The sequence below is a fragment of the Lates calcarifer genome, linkage group LG6 (genome assembly GCF_001640805.2).
Source record: "Lates calcarifer isolate ASB-BC8 linkage group LG6, TLL_Latcal_v3, whole genome shotgun sequence".
In the NCBI taxonomy this organism is placed as follows: Eukaryota; Metazoa; Chordata; class Actinopteri; family Centropomidae; genus Lates; species Lates calcarifer.
This window is the reverse complement of record NC_066838.1, coordinates 19,551,671-19,570,317: the sequence shown is the minus strand read 5'-3', so window position 1 is coordinate 19,570,317 and position 18,647 is coordinate 19,551,671. Positions and strand designations below refer to the sequence as shown.

At 39.7% G+C, this 18,647-nt stretch overlaps 1 protein-coding gene across 1 annotated transcript; it reads right to left on the bottom strand.

The window, feature by feature from the left end:
- Nucleotides 1-5,142: 5,142 nt before the first annotated feature.
- LOC108900237 (rho-related GTP-binding protein Rho6) lies at nucleotides 5,143-14,567 on the bottom strand. Its single transcript, XM_018701209.2, has 5 exons — nucleotides 14,311-14,567; nucleotides 13,633-13,720; nucleotides 9,171-9,280; nucleotides 8,926-9,060; nucleotides 5,143-8,799 (listed from the first exon to the last, which is right to left on the bottom strand). The coding sequence occupies exons 1-5, from the start codon at nucleotides 14,428-14,430 to the stop codon at nucleotides 8,554-8,556; spliced, it is 699 nt and encodes a 232-aa protein (XP_018556725.1). The 5' UTR covers nucleotides 14,431-14,567; the 3' UTR covers nucleotides 5,143-8,553.
- Between the last annotated feature and the right edge of the window lie 4,080 nt (nucleotides 14,568-18,647).

Sequence of the window (18,647 nt, the reverse complement as noted above, 5' to 3'; positions counted from 1 at the left end):
GGGGGGGTTAGATCTGGTGAAGGTGAACAGTGTGCATAAACAGGGGTTTTCTAGTGGTGTGCCATAATATGGCAAATGAGGGGAAAGGGGGCGACAGGCTAGTCGCACCAAGGGAGTCTATTTACCTCTGGCAAGGGGCACAAGGGGTCTTATCATTCCGGCAGACCTGAGCTTGGAGCTGAGCAAGCGCCAGGGTGTGTGAACCTGGCTCACCTCGCTGCACTTGGGAGCAAGAAAATATGCGGAGCAGACGAGATAAACTGCTTAGTATACACAGCACACAATGGCACACATTCATACACCAATTCGCATGTACATCATCACGCATGGATGCTGTTAGCTGCAAATACAGTACTCACAGACACACGCATGTAGAGATAATGGGACAGCACTGGCACAGCTGACAAAGAAACTTGGCTGAATCGCAGTGTTTACAGCAGCAAATGTAATTAGAAAAAAATGATAATTTTATTGTTGTTTGTTTGTGGCACATTATGCACAGTATGCTAATACAGTTTAATGTGGTTAATATTAATGTGAGTCAGTCCTCAGGGTTCACTATAGAAAGGCTGTGGTGTGTGCTGTCTGGTGATGTTTGTGTGCCTCATTGAGTAGCCCAAAGCACACAGACGTTCACAGGCTGAGAGCTGCCCTGCTGCCTGAACCTGTCACATCAGTGCAACTTTGGACTGAGCAATCAGACAGAGAGAGACGGACTGATTGAACAAAACTTCACTGCGATAAGTCCGGTACAATCAGAGAAATTCAGCTTTGATTTTTTTGTTATATTTGAGCCAGTGTTGGCTGCTAATCTGATCCTTTCTTTAGAGGAGGGACGACAGTGTGATACCCCCCCCCCCCCCCCCCACCAGATCTGGATTATTATTATTATTATTATTATTATTATTATTATTATTATGTATCTGGATCTACACCAAATTATACAAACTCACAGAGTTTGTATAATACACAATACATACACCATAACTATGTCTGTCTTAAAGAAAGTAAAAACAAACAAAAAATCATTCAGGATCCACACAAAAATCTAATGGGTTCTTCCCTGACCCATGCCCCATCCCTCCACCAAGTATGGTGCAAGTCAGTTCAGTACTTCCTACTGACAAATAAACAAAAAAACAAAAAACAGACAAGGGTCAACACATTACCTCCTAGGTGGAGGTAGCAACCATACACTGTGTTAATTAGGGAGGTGCTGATTGGTGGATTTTGTTTCCTTGGGTGGTGTTTATCTTCTCATCTGACTCTCAGCAAGAAATAAGAAAATAAGCAATTAAGACAGTTTCCCAAAATGTCAAACAATGACTTTACAGTACATGGCTTATGTAGACATACAGTAGATGGGAAAGATATATACAGTATATATAAAGTGGAAAAACATCATAGTGACAATGTCTGATGGAGGGAACCACAGAGAGGCAGATGGCCATATGGGACACTCCTCACCCAGCTGAGCCTTTGACATACAACCCCATTTTCCATCCATAGACAAGAGTTATCACACTGTCAGTGCAGCTGTGGCAAAGCTCACAGTTATAGTGTTTGTGTGTGTGTGTGTGTGTGTGTGTGTGTGTGTGTGTGTGTGTGTGCGCAGCCAGGCATATGAGGGAATGTAACCTATATGTCAATCTGCAGATAGCTCATCAGTAACCAGGCAGCATACTGTAGCTTCATCCTCTCATCAACCCTTTGACTCCGTCTCTGCTGCTGCTGCTGCTGCTGCGATGGTGGAGAGGTCTGATAGGTTGATCATACAAATGTGTGTATGTGTGTGTGTGTGTGTGTGAGACTACATGGTGTGCATGTTTTTATGTGTGTGTGTGCGTGCTACCACATCTGATAGATGATGTGCTTATGTGGTAATGAGCCACGCTGCACTGCAACCATTTTCCCTGACTCCCCGAGAGGGTTTCGGATGGCAGCTCTCTTCCCTAAATCATCCCTCCTCCGGTTCCTGATCCTGATCCTCAACAGTCGCACTGTCTCTGCTGCAGGCACCATCCATCCACCGAGGAAGGGACAAATGTCTAGACTGCATAGATCACTTGCTGCTGACCTGTTCATTAGTTTACATCCAATATGTCAGTGCCATACATGTGTCATTGTTGGCCTGTACGTCTATTTTCAAGCATAAATTGATTTTCAGAAACTATCGTGGACATGGAGGTAATTTTACCAATAAATCAGCAGTGCAGCTGCCTGCTTCTTTTTTCTGTGTATTTATTTATTTATTTTTTTAGTCCATTTTTTTATCCTCTGTATGCATCCCCAAGTAAAAAAATACAATTATGTACAAAAACAATAAAATAAACATCTGATGAAAGGAAAACTAAATCAGTCTACAGATATCTCTCATCCCTATAAAATAGTAGAGCTGAGTTAAAGGAATATTTGGACATTTTGGGAAACAAATGATAGGATCGATTTCACTCTCTTATCTGTTAGGTCAGCATGTCTTCAGCCACCCCCATAACAACACAACTGTTACCCCAAATTATCCGGCACCAGCCCATCATTCATTTACCCATCCAACAGTACTTTGACCATTGTGGTGCTCCAGAACTTTCCCAAAACTGCCAACACTGCAGCAAGTTATGGAAGGTCTCATGTTTGTACTGCCATCTTCGCTGCTTTGAGTATTTGAGGGATTATTGGCAGCATTATCATATTTTCTTTACGCTAAGCTAAGCTAAGTTAAGAGGCTGCTGACTGTAGATTCATGTTTACCATATAGACATCTACAGTATCTGAAAGTTAAGTAGTGAACTCTGAACATGTTGAACTGTCCCTTTAAACATAGTCTGCAGAAATACCAGCACAAATAGTCTGAAAAAGGTGCAGTCTTTGTCGGAGATTGACTGCAGAGCATGAATTCTACATCCACTGTGGTTGTGCAGTATAATCATGCCTTGGAGCAACCCACTGTGGATGACAGACTCAATGTGCCTTCATCAGAGGTTTATCTGATTTGCAGAGACATGTAATGTACATGGGCCAATTTTTTTTGATAAATGTGTGTATGTGTGCATCTATCTGTGTGAGAGAGACATGGAGACAGAGAAACTGTAAGAGAAGATAAGAGGGAGGAGAGTTGTAGACGTAGAGGCTGGCAGCACAGTTTATCCAAAAGACAATCAAACCACTTTTCCATTTCCAGCTGCGGAAAATCAATGTTGGAGTCGACGAGAGATTAAATTTATCTGAGACCGGTGATGCAGAGCATATTCTCACAGTTTCCTCTGCTTCTATTGTACAAAGGTAATGGATAAAGGGGGTCAGGAGTTGCTGCTGCATCCTGTATGTGATAGTTCAGGAATGACAAATATTCAGCCATTTCATCCAGGTCATATCATCAGTGGGCAGAGTGTGACAGCAGGACGTAGCCAGGGAGATCCCGATAAGAGCCTTTATCAGTCAAGTGAAAGACTAAGCAAATATAATAATGAAGGTCAGGGAGGATGGTTAGTTACATAAGGAAAAAGTAAAAGGGAAAAGGAAAGAAAAGGGAAAGAGAAAAACTGTAGTAACAGTAGAATGACCTTTTGACACAGATGCTCAAGTTTTTAATATTCTCAATGGAATATTTTGTTCTTTGTGAAATTACTCAACTGAATCTGTTATGGCCTTGACCAAATATGAGCCCTTACTGGTTAGTATAACTATGGATGGGTAGATTGATCCCTAAAGTATCACTACCACCAAGTAGGATCAATACCAAAAGAGATCCTACACATTAGATCACATCCTGAGCATCTTCTTATTGCTGCAGTATTTTCTATCTCTGCTGTGTTGAGTGCATGTGTGCAGTGATGAGGTGTTAGCTCAGAGAAATATTTTGTCTGTGTTTGTGAGTCTGACCTTGCTTGACACTGCATTTTCTGAAACGGCAAAGCTTTATTTATTTTTATTTTTAAAGTTTGATTCCAAAATTGTACAAGTCTATTTCAGTGAAAAAGACAGTACCTGAAATTGCTCATTAAGTATCTCTAAAACATAGAGAATCCACTTGTGCAATCTTTTAAATGTACAAGGCAAAAGTTGGCCAAAAAGGCAACATAAACACTTTGTTATAACCAGGGTTGTAGTCACAATTTTAGAAATACTGGGCCTCTGGTAAATATCCTCCCCATGACACCAAGAAGAGATTGCCCATTTTTATTTTCATTAATTGGATTTTTTATATTTCATTCATTGGGTTATAGGAGGTTGTTTATATTTTCTCATTTTTTTTATTTAAATGGAGTTATTTCAAGAAATTATGCTCTGGAAATCAACATCTGCTCTTAAACGACTCTCTAATTTCCTCATAATTAGCACCAGTTTAACCTTTGACCATGTATGTGATTTAATAATTAACAGATAATGTAAAAAGCTAATTATTTGGTGGCATTTAAAACATGTTCACAAATAGCCTGTTAAGAATGGTATGAAAGTTTTATCATTATGTATATAACACAGTGTGTGAATGTGGCATTGGACATGTGGTTGTGTGTACTGTAAAACTCCTGCCATCATCTAATTGCAGGCCACACAGTCCTTAGGGACTGAAGACAAAAAAAGTCCAGCTTCATGTCCAGAAATACAAATTAACACAAATGACTGCACTTCATTATAACACTGAACCAAAACTGTTTTATTTTGAACCCTCAGGAGTTCAGGGTAAATCATTTGGCCTTTCAGTCAGACATACAGTGGAATAATATGTTATCTGTATCTTGGCTTTATTAGTGAGAGAATGTAGTGAACTACTGTGCCCATGGCCTGAGAACAAGCACATATTATCATTCTTTCTGGAGACAAAATAGACCAGGCACTGCAAGTCTTTGTTTATCTCGAGGAGCCTTGAATTTGATTCAAAGCACCCAAATAATCATTTGTTCATATTTGATATGGCTCCTGAAACTGAGAAGTACAATCTGGTGCTCTTTGACATGACTGAAGAGATACAGAAATTAAAATAAAGGGAAAAAAATTAAATGGACTCCCAAATGTTTAATGCCTGTATGTTTAATATGTATATTTATATACATTTATAATATTTGTGTTTAAAGTTTAGTAGTGTTCATTTTTTCAGAATCATTGTAGTGGCTTTCACATACAAAAAAACACTGACTTGTAACAGAGCTTCAGACATATTTATTTAAATAAAGATTTAAAGATGAAAATAGCATATGACAATAACAAATACAGAATTCAGTCAATAATTTAAGCCATAATCGGCAACTTGACACAAACATTTTGTTTTGCTTCAGTAACATTCTTTTGGGGGATTTCTTATAAACAATTTTAAGAGGAAGGATATGTACAACAAAACAAATCTGTCTGTCAAAAACGAGCAAGAGAGAGCTGTGAGATGCAAGGTATCTGCAGGTCTTAAAAAGCCTTGAAAAGCATTTAATTTAATATCTCAACTAAAAATTGGATTGTTATAATAATGGATTGAGCTGCAGGAAAGTGCTCAGTCCCTTTTTGTAGAGTTTCAGTCAGCACCATCACACCTGTAGCAGAAACTGTTTCATTTTGACAAAAACTTTAGTGAACTTGGACAAACTCATTGACGGATCCATCATTTAATTTTCAGTTGCTTACCAGGTCAAATTTATTTTATTAATTCTATCATTATGAATTACTGTTATATATTATATATATTTATGTGAAGTGTATTAAATTATAATAATTCTAGTCCATGTCTTCATTTCCATCATACCTCCATATTTTTGTTTTACATTAAAGTCTATGTGGCATTAAAAAAAGTCAGAACCCTGCAGAAACCCTGAAATGTATACTGAGCTAAACTTAGCTTTTGTTTAGGATAGCACAATGCTCCAGACAGGACATGTGAAATAATGACTGCAGCAGAGCCGCAGAGACACGTTTTAGATGGCATGCTGTTTCCAAACAACCCACTTGTAGTTGCTACCGGCGTGGAGTCTTTAAAACCCACAGAGAGATCTTTAACAGTCCACTGCTCCCTGAAATGTCCAGCCATCACCTTCGTTGTGGCTTCTATCTAATGCTACAAATAAAAGGTGAGGCGCCCTCTCTGAGAACCATCCCTCCCTCTCTCTGGGAGACAGGAGTCCTGCTCACACTGTTGCTAGGCAACACGTTAAATTCCAGTGTTCTGTACATCCAGAGAAGTCAGGGGCTTCTCGGTGCAGACCTACAAATCATCAAGTCCTCCATTAGCCGAGCTGTCAACAGCCGCTAATGCCAGAAGACTCAAGTGAATACAGGAACGATATCAACAGCTACAAAAACACCAGAGACAGCCACAAGCAAGTAGAAACATCCAGGGGGGTGGGATCTATTTTAGAAGTGGAAAATGTCAAGAATACTTTGCAGGGAAGTTTAAAAATAAAATAAAAATATTTTTAGAGCATCAAATGAAAAAAAGAAGCTCTTTCTCCAGACAGGACCAGCCTGTGATTCAGTTCATCCACCCCCCCACCCCCTGTTGGTTGCAGATATGGTTGGTTTTAGATTCCAAACCTCAGGAGAGGGTTGGTTGTACCCAGGACTCTATGTGCTTGTGGAGCGATGGCAGAGTCATACTTGTGTAAAAGTCTGTTCCCCCTTCAGATAATCTTTCCCTCCCATTAAAATATGATTTCCTGTAGCACAGCAGCCCCTTCTGTGGTTGGGCTTATGGCTTAGGTTAGAGTAAGGTTGGGGTCCGGTTAAACATCTCATAAGACAACAGGTTGGGGTTAGAAATAAGGTTTGGTTCAGATGTAGGTAAGGAAGGAAACACATATCAATAGGGAAACAGTCTTTGACACAACACCAGCATTAGAAAGATATTTCTGAAACAATATTTTATGCTTATATTCATCCTTGCTCGGTTTCTGATCTCAATCACGAGTGCTCCAGTCTGCATTGTCTGCAAGCCTTGAAATCTAATACCAACCATGCAGATATCCAGGCATAAAGTGGCAGGAGGAGCAATTTTGAAAAAATGTTAAAAATGAAAAATTTTGCTTAAAAGTGAACTCCAACAATTTTACACGTCAAAATCTGTTTACAGTTTTGGGTAGAAAATTTTATAAATTGAGTCTACCAGACCTCTGTAGCCACCTTTGATCACCTTTCAGCCCATTAGCCACTACTGGCATAGCACACTGAACTCTTAGTTGTTGAGTTGAATTGTGGGTAATATATGCACAAGTTTTGACAAGGATGAATGAGTGGAATAAAAAAAGACAATACCTCTGCTCATGCTGCATTGATTTTTATCCTTTTTTTTTGTTGTCCATCATGAGTTTGACAATTTTGTAGGAGTGCAATGCTAAATCAGTGGCATGGTGAACAGGCCCACGTGAGACACTGAGTTCACAGTTGAGGACAAATACTTTTCAAATATCAATGAGGCAGAGGCTTCAAAAACAAAGACCTTTTCTGGTACATTAAAATAAATCCATCTCCCCATCTAGTTTGGCTTGTATAAAAACAAATAAGTTAAAGGCTAAAAAAAACTTATTTTTGGCAAAATGTGTATTAAAAACTGGCATCCATTAAGCAGCTCTTAAGGTAGCAGGGAATAGTTAGATGATGCATCATTAACGTAACACAACAAAAATCAAGGCTTATGGTTAATAACACTGAACAATTAAGACTGCTGTGGTGATGGGTAATGAAAGGGGACCTGACAAAAACATGTTCGGACGGTGTTTACATGGCCCAGATTCTGTGTTTGTTTTTGTCACAGCATGTCCACCCTAGACCGTTTTGCAGCTCATGTGAGTGCTGAGTCACATTGCGCTCCTTCAGATGTGCTCTCAGCTCGTCCTCCCACTGCCTCTGCAAATGAACAACTCCGCTCGCCAAATCCCTCCCTTTCCTCTCTCCCCTCCTTTTCTCCACTGTCAGCTTTAATTCCCAAACGAAATACTGTGAGGGGGTCGGCTGGGGGAATAATTTCCTCAAGGGCCGCTGTTTCAAAAAATTCCCCAAGCTGTACATGCTCAGATTTTACATTTCATCTAGTCACTCAGCCCATACTGTGACCTTAAAGGGACGATCAAATCAAGAGATGGATGGAAAAGGGCACCGCTATCAGAATTTCAAATAGGTCTCATCAGAGTAATGCAGTCAAATGCAGTGTTTACAACCACTTCCCTCATATAAGAGAGGAGGCACTGACCTTATTTAAGCTATCACAGCAACCTTTATGTGAGCAGAAAACAGGTCTGCACCTTAAAGTGCCTGTTATGCTCTCTTTGTACGGGATTATTTAAGTGATCAGAAATATTATCAACATCAAACATTTTTCACTCTGTCTCTGCACTGAGTGCTGGTGACAAGTCATGATCAAACGTTCAGTGTCAGAGTCGAATATAGAGAGTGTAGTGATCTTTTTGAAGGGGCTAAGGGAGTTTGGGATGCAAAGGAGAGAGAGAGGCTTTGTAGAAATCCACATCGGAGCTCTCTCTCCCCTGCACAAAACCCGCACCCCTGCTGAGCCAGCTACAGTACAGTTAATTTGTCCTTGCTTTCTGTGTTGTGTTTTTTCCAGCATGATCCCAGCGGTATTCACATGATGGAGCAGCTCTTGGACTTGTCCTTGCTGAAGGTGGAGGAGAGGAGCTCTGTCTTGCTGGGCAGGTGGAGGAGTCTCTTGGAGAGGCGGCGGACAGGGCTGGGTTTGTTGGCAGGCTGGAGTTTGTTCATGCAGGCCAGAGCTGCGGTACGGAAAACACTGTGGATGCTCTTCTCTGATGTGAAGGCTGAGCACTCCAGGTAAGCCTCTGCTCCAACCTGCTTGGCCATGGATGAACCCTACAGCGTGAGGGGAAAAACACATGAATGTAAAACTGAGTGTGAGCGAGAATAGATTAAATACACACAAATGAGGAGAGAGTAGTCATGTAGTCATATAGAGCAGTCACAAGAGTAGTCACAAACCTGTTCATAGGAGATGGGACTCTGTTTCTGATTGGACAGCTCCATGCGTGTGCATACATCAGTGCGCAGGTCTGTCTTACAGCCTATTAGCAGCATACGTGTGCTGGGGCAGAAGTCCTGGATCTCTGCTTTCCACTACAAAAAATAAAATAAAATGGTGTCACCAGACTGTCACTTGTCTAAAATTAAGCCTGTAACACTGCAGTGTTGTCATCCTGCCATGTTTACATTGCAGCTGTCCATACCTTCTTCAGTGCACTGTCTACCGTGTCTGGTCGGCTGATGTCAAAGCACAAGAGCACTGCATCTGAGTCACTGTAGCAGAGAGGCCTGACGTTATCGTAGTATGGAGAACCTACAGAACAGAGACACAGTTAAGTTTGGATTTTAGGAACATGTAGTTTAGGAAGGTGGACGCTCAACTTTGAAAATGAAAACCTTTAGTTTCCTATTGTCAGCAAGCAGAAATAGAAACAAAGTGTCTCTTTCTATGGTCTGAGTCCAGCTGACACTATTATAATGTTCTTTCACAATCATCCTCCTCAAATTCACACAGTACAAACACAAACAGACACATACACCCATGCCAAACTGATATGAGAGCAAATAATTTAACCAAGCTTGATGCCTTCCCACTGACAGGATTTTTTCCAGGAAAGTAAACTAACTCACTGAGTCACAGGCAGTGTAACTCTGTACCTATCACATCTTTCCATTATTAGTCAATATTAAACTTTATTTACAACTTTGAATGAGTAAAACAACTACAGATGTCTGAGAAGTACAATATCATCACAGGATACTCTTTCCATGATGATGAATTAGAATCTTTATCCATGTCTGTTAATTAGTCTCAGTATCAGTAAAATTATATAATGAGAAGCATTCTCTTGAAGTAAAAGTTTACATTTGGGAATGTGCTTCTTCACTCTGGTGACAGTTTGAGGAAAGATTGGCAGCCAGTTAGCTTAGCTTAGTACAGAGGCTGGACACAGTGGAAACAGCTAGCCTTCTCCGTCCAAACATAACATAGTCTGCAATGACAATTTACCATTTTACTATGTGCTATTTATACTGACAGTCACTTGACCAGACACGATTATACCATATCCTAAGCTGCACAGTTACACATAACCTCAAACTTTTGCACTTATGCACAGAATATCTAAACTTGCCAAATTGATGCTTATCGGCTGATTACAGATTTCTGATCAATGTGCAAACTGTGTTTCTGACATTAAAACCAGTAGCTTGTCTGCAGTCTGATACTGCAGACAATGCCCTTAATAACCAGTAGTAACTTTCCTTTTTCATCATTCTCAACAACCACTTTTACTACAGAGGCACTATTGAACCAGTCCTCTGCATGATGACATTGCACATCACTTCACTCAGGCAGTCTACCCTGATTGTTGTCACATAAATATGACACCTTAGGTATGAGAATGTGAATTATGGTGTGAAGGAAACATACTTTGCTTCCATTTCCATAAACAGCACATCTATATGTAGGATATGTAGAATCTCAGGAAGGCTCCTGTGCTAAAAACAAACTGGCAGGATGTCCGCTCTCTATTGTCCTCGCTCTGCCACCTAATCACTCCCCACACACCAACACTAAGATTTAATTTCCTACTCCTGTCCTCGGGGGCCAAATGTGCACCAGAAGCTTTCCTTGCAAATATAAGAGGATATAATTATACCAGGAATAGATACTTCTAATAAGCTTTAACCGGAACTAACTAACAACCGTGTTGTCTTGATGAATTTGAGGTCTCTTGAGACATTTATGATTTTTTTTTCCTGTAATAATACCATCAAAAAGCATGACCATTCAAAAAAAGCTCCTGTGGTTTATTGAGTCTTTCTGAATCTTTGACTTGACTCTGCAAAGTAGGACAACTTACACAACTACAATCTATCAATAACATTTCTAATAGTAGGAATCAAAGTGCTGGTCACATAACTATCCAGGGTGATGTAAGGCTTGAGAAAGAGGAGGCAGAGAGATTTAAAGAGGAGACAACTTCTAGCACCTAGCAACTCCCACACATTAGCAGCCCCCTGCCAGGACACACACACACACACACACACACACACACCACACACACACACACACACACAGCCCTTTCAATTGAGCAAACATTAGCTGATGTTCTCTTCTGTCAAACAAAGAAAGCGAATGGAAGGAGTTGGACTCCTATTCATAAACCGAAAGACAGATATAACTGAGACACATGCATCTGAGTCTTTTACTGTGAAAAATCTTGTGATGGCACAAACTGATTAGGCTGCAACTAACTATTATTTTCGATTAATCAACTATTATCAATCAATTGTTTGGTCTAAAAAATGTAAAAAATTGTTTGTATTGTTCAACTTAACATTACGTATGGCAAAAAGTTTGAGTTTCATTTGAGAAGCCAGAACGTGGTAATTCTATTATTATTTCACTCATTTATTCATTGTCAAACAGTCGTTGGTTAATTTTCTGTCAAATGCCTCATCGCTTCAGCTTCAGAATTGACATGAAATGTTAAAACTTTAAGCCTTTTCTCTTCTGATCTTATGTTAAAGATTAGTTGCTCAAAAGAAAACAAATCAGCCACTATTTTGATGATTGATTAATAATTTCAGTAATTTTTCAAACAAAAATGCCAGACATTCTCTGTGATCAGCTTTTCAAGTGTGAGGGTTTTTTTTTTTTTTTTTTTTCTAAATTATAAATTAAATATCTTTAGGTTTGATACAACAAGAAGATAGATTAACAAATTAATAAATTATGAAAATAATCATGAATTGCAGCCCAAGATCATCCTCTAACAGAGCAGGACACCTGGAGCAATGTTATAAATAAAGATAATGAAAGAGAATGAAAAAGAAAAATAAAGAGTGACAGGAACTGTGTGTTTATGTGCATTGCAGATGTAAATAGGTCTTATGCAATGTTTCCTCTGGAAAGGGTGACTGTCCAGAAAGTTTTTACTCCGTGGGAGATAAACAGACAAACCTACATTAGTTCAGTGCTGGTCTCAGTTACATAAGACCTTTTTTTAGGCAGCAAACACCATAAGGCAGTGGGGAGGTCATGCATATCTTTTCTCTCAGTATCCCTCACTTGTGCCTTCTGTTCACAGCGACTGTATGGGCAACATACACACACTCACACACACAGTTGTACACATAGTGAGGCAGGACACACACAAACACACATGCTTGCCCACAGACTTCCACCCCCTGCTTGGACGAGGCATCCCCCTCTCCCCTGTGAAACAACCCCTCTGCAGGCCAACTGGCACGGCTCAACTTCCTCTGAGCAGAATGCCTCAGCCAGTACTGTTATGAAAGAAATCTATACTGCGGGCGGCTTTTCATATTGATCCTATTTACATTAATTTACTGTATGTTTGAGGTCATTATGGCAGTAGGCCACTGCTATTAACCTCTCCACGCAGCTCGCAACATATTTTCAAGACTCAAAACTGCTGCAAGCGTTTTAGACATTTTGGATCCAAAATCCAAAAGTAGGAGAGACACTGGCTCTGTGATCTGTATGTAGGTAATGGTTATTTTACTTATAGATTAACCTGCATATTATTTTCTTGATTAATCAGCTTGTGAATTGTGAAAAGATGAACATTGAAAAGCATTAAAACCTCACACTGAAGAAGCTGTAACCATTAAATTCATGGCATTTCTGCCTGGAGGGTAAATTAAATCATTAATCAATTAATCGTTTTAGCTCTAGTAAGTATAGTAGTGTCTATAGTATGTATTTATCATAAAGCTGGCAGAGAAATGTGTCTGATTTTGAGAATCCCAAATTATTCACCCACTTTTGTTTACATCTTTGTTGTAGAGATTGTTTGTACAGTAAAAAAAAAAAAAAAAAAAAAAAAACTTTCCTGAATATAGTACGTGACTCTATTGTGATTTTTAATTTGCAGTCTTCCATGTAGAAGTCAGAGGTCACCTGCATCAGGCCAACATCATCTGTACTGTAAAAAACAGTTGACCCATTCAATAGAAGAGCTCCCTGATCTGTCTGCAACAAAATTAACAAGTCAAGACAAAGAAAAAGAAACTACCATGTACTGAAAAAGGCCCCCAGTTTTACAACATTTTACAGAACTTATTGCATACCTCATGGCCCCAGTATAATACTGGGGGGACATGAAACTTTGTATTAAGTTTTGCACTAGTACTTTGTATGTGTGTAATTTATTTCCACAGAGGTTATTCCTGATAATAGCTTGGTTATGAGGAGCCCACATATAAAACTGTGTATTTTGACTCATCCAGGCAGGGTTTGTTCCTCAGGCCTGTCATTCAATGTCTGCATCATGTTTTCAGGGAAGATCTCTCACCAGATTTCACACTAGTGAAAAGCTGCTTAACGGCATCAAAACAGGCCTGACAGATAGTGCCGCCTGGGTAAACAGCAACAACACTAAGCAAAACAATGGACAGGGGGGCATTTAGAGTTGTTACCCTACTCCAGGATGACTGTGTTGTTGGGAGGGTAAACAGGTTCCACAAATCAACCTATGAATACAGCACTGAAACTCACTACTTAACTAACTGCTCAAGTGCAAAGCATTGAACCATGACACGCTGCGTGGCTTTTAAACTGTCCGTGAGTGAAACATTCAGTTTTATCAAACAGCGGGCAAGTAGAGAGAGAGAAAAAAAGAGAGCAATCCTCACCTGATGTGTCCCAGAGGCTGAGCTCCACACGCTGGTCTTCGAGCTCCAAACAGGCTGTGTAGTTCTCAAACACAGTGGGAACGTAAGTCTAGAAATGAACAATTAAAGAAAAGAGGAAAGAGATGGATTTACTGAGACTGACCAACAGCAAAAAGTATGATAAACAATTATAGAAAATAAGAGACAATTTATGAAGCATTGTTATTTTAGTCACTGACACAATAAATCAATAACTAAATCAATTCATAGATTCAGCAGTGCTGACACATTTTGACCTACAGTATATCACCTACTTCACAACGGTATTTTTTAATAGTTTTAGTTCACAAAGCTGAACAGTCAAATAATCTCAACTACACATGTAGCATATGTCATTCCAATACGTTGCATAATATTAATGGTACCACGGGAGTATTTATTGGTAATATAAATATACAGGGGAAAAGTATATATAATTAATAAATTATCAATAAATTCAGATTAAGTAGCACAGACCTATACAGTGTCGGAAATCCCATTAAGTATAATATAATCTAGGTCCATTAAAAGTATTAAAGGAATTATTCTTTCTCACGTACGAGAATTAACCAAATAAATAAATAAATAAAATAAAATAAAATAAAATAAAAATGTTGCTACAACAACTGCAAACGTTAAATGTGTAGATAAACCTCATACCTCCGGATAGCAGTCCTTGGCCAACACTTGTAACATCGCTGTTTTCCCGCATTGGACATCTCCAACCAGCACTAGTTTACACCGCGCTACAAAAGGCTGCGTGAGTCTTCTTTCCTTCATGGTGTGGGGATGAATAAACCAGGGAGACTTTCAGAAAAGGGAAAAGAGTGGAAATAACAAGGTATGTCCCTCCTGCTCGGGCAGACAGTCAGTCAGTCAGTGAGTGAGGGAGGCAGGCAGAGCAGCAGTCAATGAGGGAGTCACTGCGGAACTTTATATTGTCGCGCCAACCAATGAGCGAGCCGGAGGAGGAGGGGCAGCACTGCAGGGCTGTAGACAGGTTTTTTACAAATAATTAAAATCCCGAGTCCCCTCAACGTATCACCTACACCACCCTCACACATCAACCGTAAATTTGCGTCCAGAAAACACATAGGGGGATTATTTTTTTGTATCATTTGGATCGTTTATACTTTCCAGTCAAAAGTAGGGATGTAGTAGGGATCATGAGATTCCTAGAATGTGAAGGTTTTTAATTGAATAATATAAACTCAAAATCCACATACAAACACCTGACCTCAAACACACATTAGATGCCAGGGTGCACGTGAGTCTGTGCTGGAGTTTGATCATGGCTTTAGTTCGACCTCTTGGGAAATTTGGAAATGATTCATTTTCTTGTCAGAAGTTAGGTGTTAGAAGTTCAATATTGTTCTCTGATATCTGTGCACTAAATATTAAACTACAGCCAACACCTTTGCTTAGTACAAAGACTGGAAGCAGGGTGGAACAGCTAGTCTGGCTCTGGCCTAAGGTATAAAAAGTAGCCCATGAGCTCTATAACCTCAACACTAATGCTTTCCAAGAGAGAGAGGCTGAAAATTTATGCCATTGTCCCCATCAAACACAATATAATGAACAAGTATGAGAGCGAATATTGATTTTTTCATCTACTCTCATCTTCAATAGCTATTCCAAAAATTTTGAACTACTACTTTAACTAAACACTGAGAGATGGTGTGAATGTGGTAAAGTTTCAGGGGGGTTTTGTTGTCTCATATCCTCTTCATGGAAAACATGATGTGTCTTTGGCAAGAAGTCATAAATCTAATTTTATTCACAGCTGAAACAGAAAGAAATACTCAAATATATTTCAACAGCCTCACAGGAAAATCTGATTAATGTACATGCTATTAGCATTGCTTTTTGTGTGAAAACTTAAGTAATCAGAAAGTTAACCTCATCAATCATCTGGCACCACTAGTGGTGGTAGTATTATTTTGCATGTTTTGGGAGTTTTATGACCTCAAAGCCTTGTAATATCTCAGTTCAAAGGTCAAACAATGAACTGGCTGAAAATGACATGAAAAGGTTCAAAGCAGGACATTACACAAATATCCAGCTAATCAGAATTTGCTCTAAATGTTTCTCTCATGTGCTTTAATGTGTTTATCCTTCCAACCAACTGTGCGGTACAGCCACGTGAGGATTCATGCAATTATTTTTACATGAAACATATGAGTGACTTTACATATGTTTATACAATAAGTAGCGTGCAGCGTACAGGGCCAAATGCTGCCTGCCAACCCCCCCAATACATGACAGATGGCTTCATCAATCTGAAGTATAACAGAGAATTCGAGAGTGTCAGCCATTTGGAGAGGAAGTGGAGCATGGCGTGTTGTGCCACGTGTAAATGGAAACAACCGCTCAACTGTCACAGACGGCTCTTTGATGCCATTAATGTATAATGTGCAACTCTGGATGGGGATGTCAATTGCACCTGCTGCCTAGTGCAAAAAGAAGCAAGGTAAACTGTGCCCCTCTGTCTTGCTTCACTGAAAGCAAGATACACGTACACTAATGCAAACAGTTACTTACTTCCACTTGATGCTTCATTCCCTCAATTTCTCCTTCTTTGTTGACATACTGTATCTTTGACTTTCCAAACACTGAGTTACATTCAGTTGATAACTCAATCTGTCTCAGTGAATCCCTGTTTTCCTTTGCTCCACTGTGGAGAAATCCTTATCTTTCTTTTGGTTTTAACAATGATACATTTCAACTGTGACACAATGGGAGAATTAAAGAGGTGACCACTCTCTCTGGCGATGATATATACATGGAAAACAGAGATTCCAGGCAGTCACCACACCCAGCCGCTGTTTGCCAAGAAGTAGTTACAGCACTGTAAAACAGTTTGTCCTGTTTACTCTGTGTATAGATTAAACAAACAAAATATACTGTAACATGTCAAGAAGTGAGCTCAAGGGACACTAGTAGGTGCAGTTTTCAGCCAGGCTCCTGTTTCCCCTTGCTTCCGCTCTTTATGCTAAGCTAAGCTAATCACCTCCAGGCTCTATTACTGGACCTTGTTAATGCATAGAATTACTAGAGTCTAGAAAGGTTTCCATTTTTGGGGCTTTTGAATCAACATCAACACCATCACATAATGTGATATATGGTATTTGGTAATGTGTTCAGCGCTACTGCAGAACATGTTTGAGAGGTTTTCTACTGAGTGTGTCGCCAGTGTTTTTCTGATGAGAGGCAACAGCACTCTGAGATGGGGCACACTTTGGTCACCTGAAGATGCAGTGACTTTTATATAATCCCCAAAGCATGACTCTTCCTGTACAGCTAACATGTTGACCTATAGCGCTGGCTGACGTGCTCCATGGGCACCTGGTGACTGTCTGACCTAGATTTATCATACACAGGGCTGGAAGTTACATTTTCACCCCGTGCTTCTGTTTACCTAAGTTGCCCCACTGACATTTAGTGCTGTGTGTATGGGTGTGTGTGTGTGTGTGTGTGTGTGTGTGTGTGTGTACCTTGTTCTTATATCCCGGTGAGGACTTTAGCCTGACTGGACTTCTGCCATGTGTGTACCTCTATCTTTGTAAGGACCAGCTTGAGTTGTAGACTTTATGGAGTGAGGACATTTTAGCCTCTGGTCCTCACAAATACAAATTGATGTTTGAGGATTAAGACTTGGTTTTAGGGTTCAGGTTAGAATTAGGTTTGGGTTAGGGTTGGGGTTAGGCATTCAGTTGTGATGGTTGAGGTTATGGTAAAAGGCTTGGAAATGCATTGGATGTCCTAACAAAGACAGAAGTGGGCGGAATGTGTGCGTGTGGATGTTTGCAAGCAGTAAATATCTGTTAAAGTGGTATCTGTTTACATGTCTGGATCAAGCTCAAGTATAACAGTTTAAAAATGGCTAGCAATGCTTTAGGTCAGGAGCTACTGTATGTAATGTGCATTAATATGCACCACAAATATTAACACACAGTGGGAATGTTAGTACGGAATCAGCAGAGTCGACAGTCGGGATTAATCCCAAGTCCATTCCAAATCATTTCTAAGAAAGGACCCAAAAAAGAAAAGCCCATCACATCCCCTTTGCCTTGGAGCGAAATCATTTGCATAATTCAAGTATGATGTGGTTGAGAGCTTTTGCATTATGTAAATCAGGGTATGATTAAAGAATATTACCATAAACACAAGTGCAATCATGAAGTGGAAATGTATTGGTAATACCTGTCTCTTAATTGCTGTTGAACATGGCACAGTTCACCGATGCTGTAAAGAAGAAACTAGTTCATTACCATTAATTTAGTGTGCAGGTATTTCATATACTGTAGCCTGGTATGCTAATAGCTGGGTAATTGCAATAGTGGAGGGTTTTCCTCAGTCTCAACATCTACCTGTCTGACAGTTATGAAAAAAAAATAATGGATTAAATGGAGTGCATATGAGTGGAGGTGCCTTGGTTAGTCAGTTGTGCACAAAAAATACTGATATGCTGACAAGATTATTTTTCCCTTAAAAGCCTCACATGTACCTTTCACCAGCGACAAGTTGAGCGTGCCCTCAGTGAAGGAAGGTTACATTTGATTTAATACATCTGCTAGCAGCAGCAGTGTAGTTAAAAAGGTTTGTATGAAAAATGTCTTGACATTTGCATTCTGTCAAATTTTCACTGAACTGCAAAATACAGGCAAAATGAGAGAGGCAGAGAAGGAAATTATAGAGAGTGGTTCTATTGACAACAGTGAACAAGTCAGGAGATGAGACAGAATGAATAAAATTATAGAGCTAATCATATCTAATGCTCAGTGCAAAGGGTGAGTGTTATTTTATATCAAAAGTACAATAACTGACAAGAGCTCTTAATGCTGCACAGCTCTCAACCTTCAGTGTGAACAGTGCCACTTCAGTGAGATGGAGTTTCAGACCGGCTGCATGAAAATACAACAATAAAGCCACATCATTATTTTTAAGCAACCCATGTTGCCACTAGACTTTGTGAACTGCCCAGAGTATTGGTTGAA

What these genes read in the sequence shown, in the direction of transcription:
- LOC108900237 (XM_018701209.2), bottom strand. Translation starts at nt 14,430, where the DNA reads ATGAAGGAAAGAAGACTCACGCAGCCTTTTGTAGCGCGGTGTAAACTA. An exon ending in TAGACAGTGCACTGAAGAAG is followed by an intron (nt 9,061 to 9,170) that starts GTATGGACAGCT and finishes TATTTTTTGTAG; the next exon opens with TGGAAAGCAGAGATCCAGGA. An exon ending in GTCCCATCTCCTATGAACAG is followed by an intron (nt 8,800 to 8,925) that starts GTTTGTGACTAC and finishes CTCACGCTGTAG; the next exon opens with GGTTCATCCATGGCCAAGCA.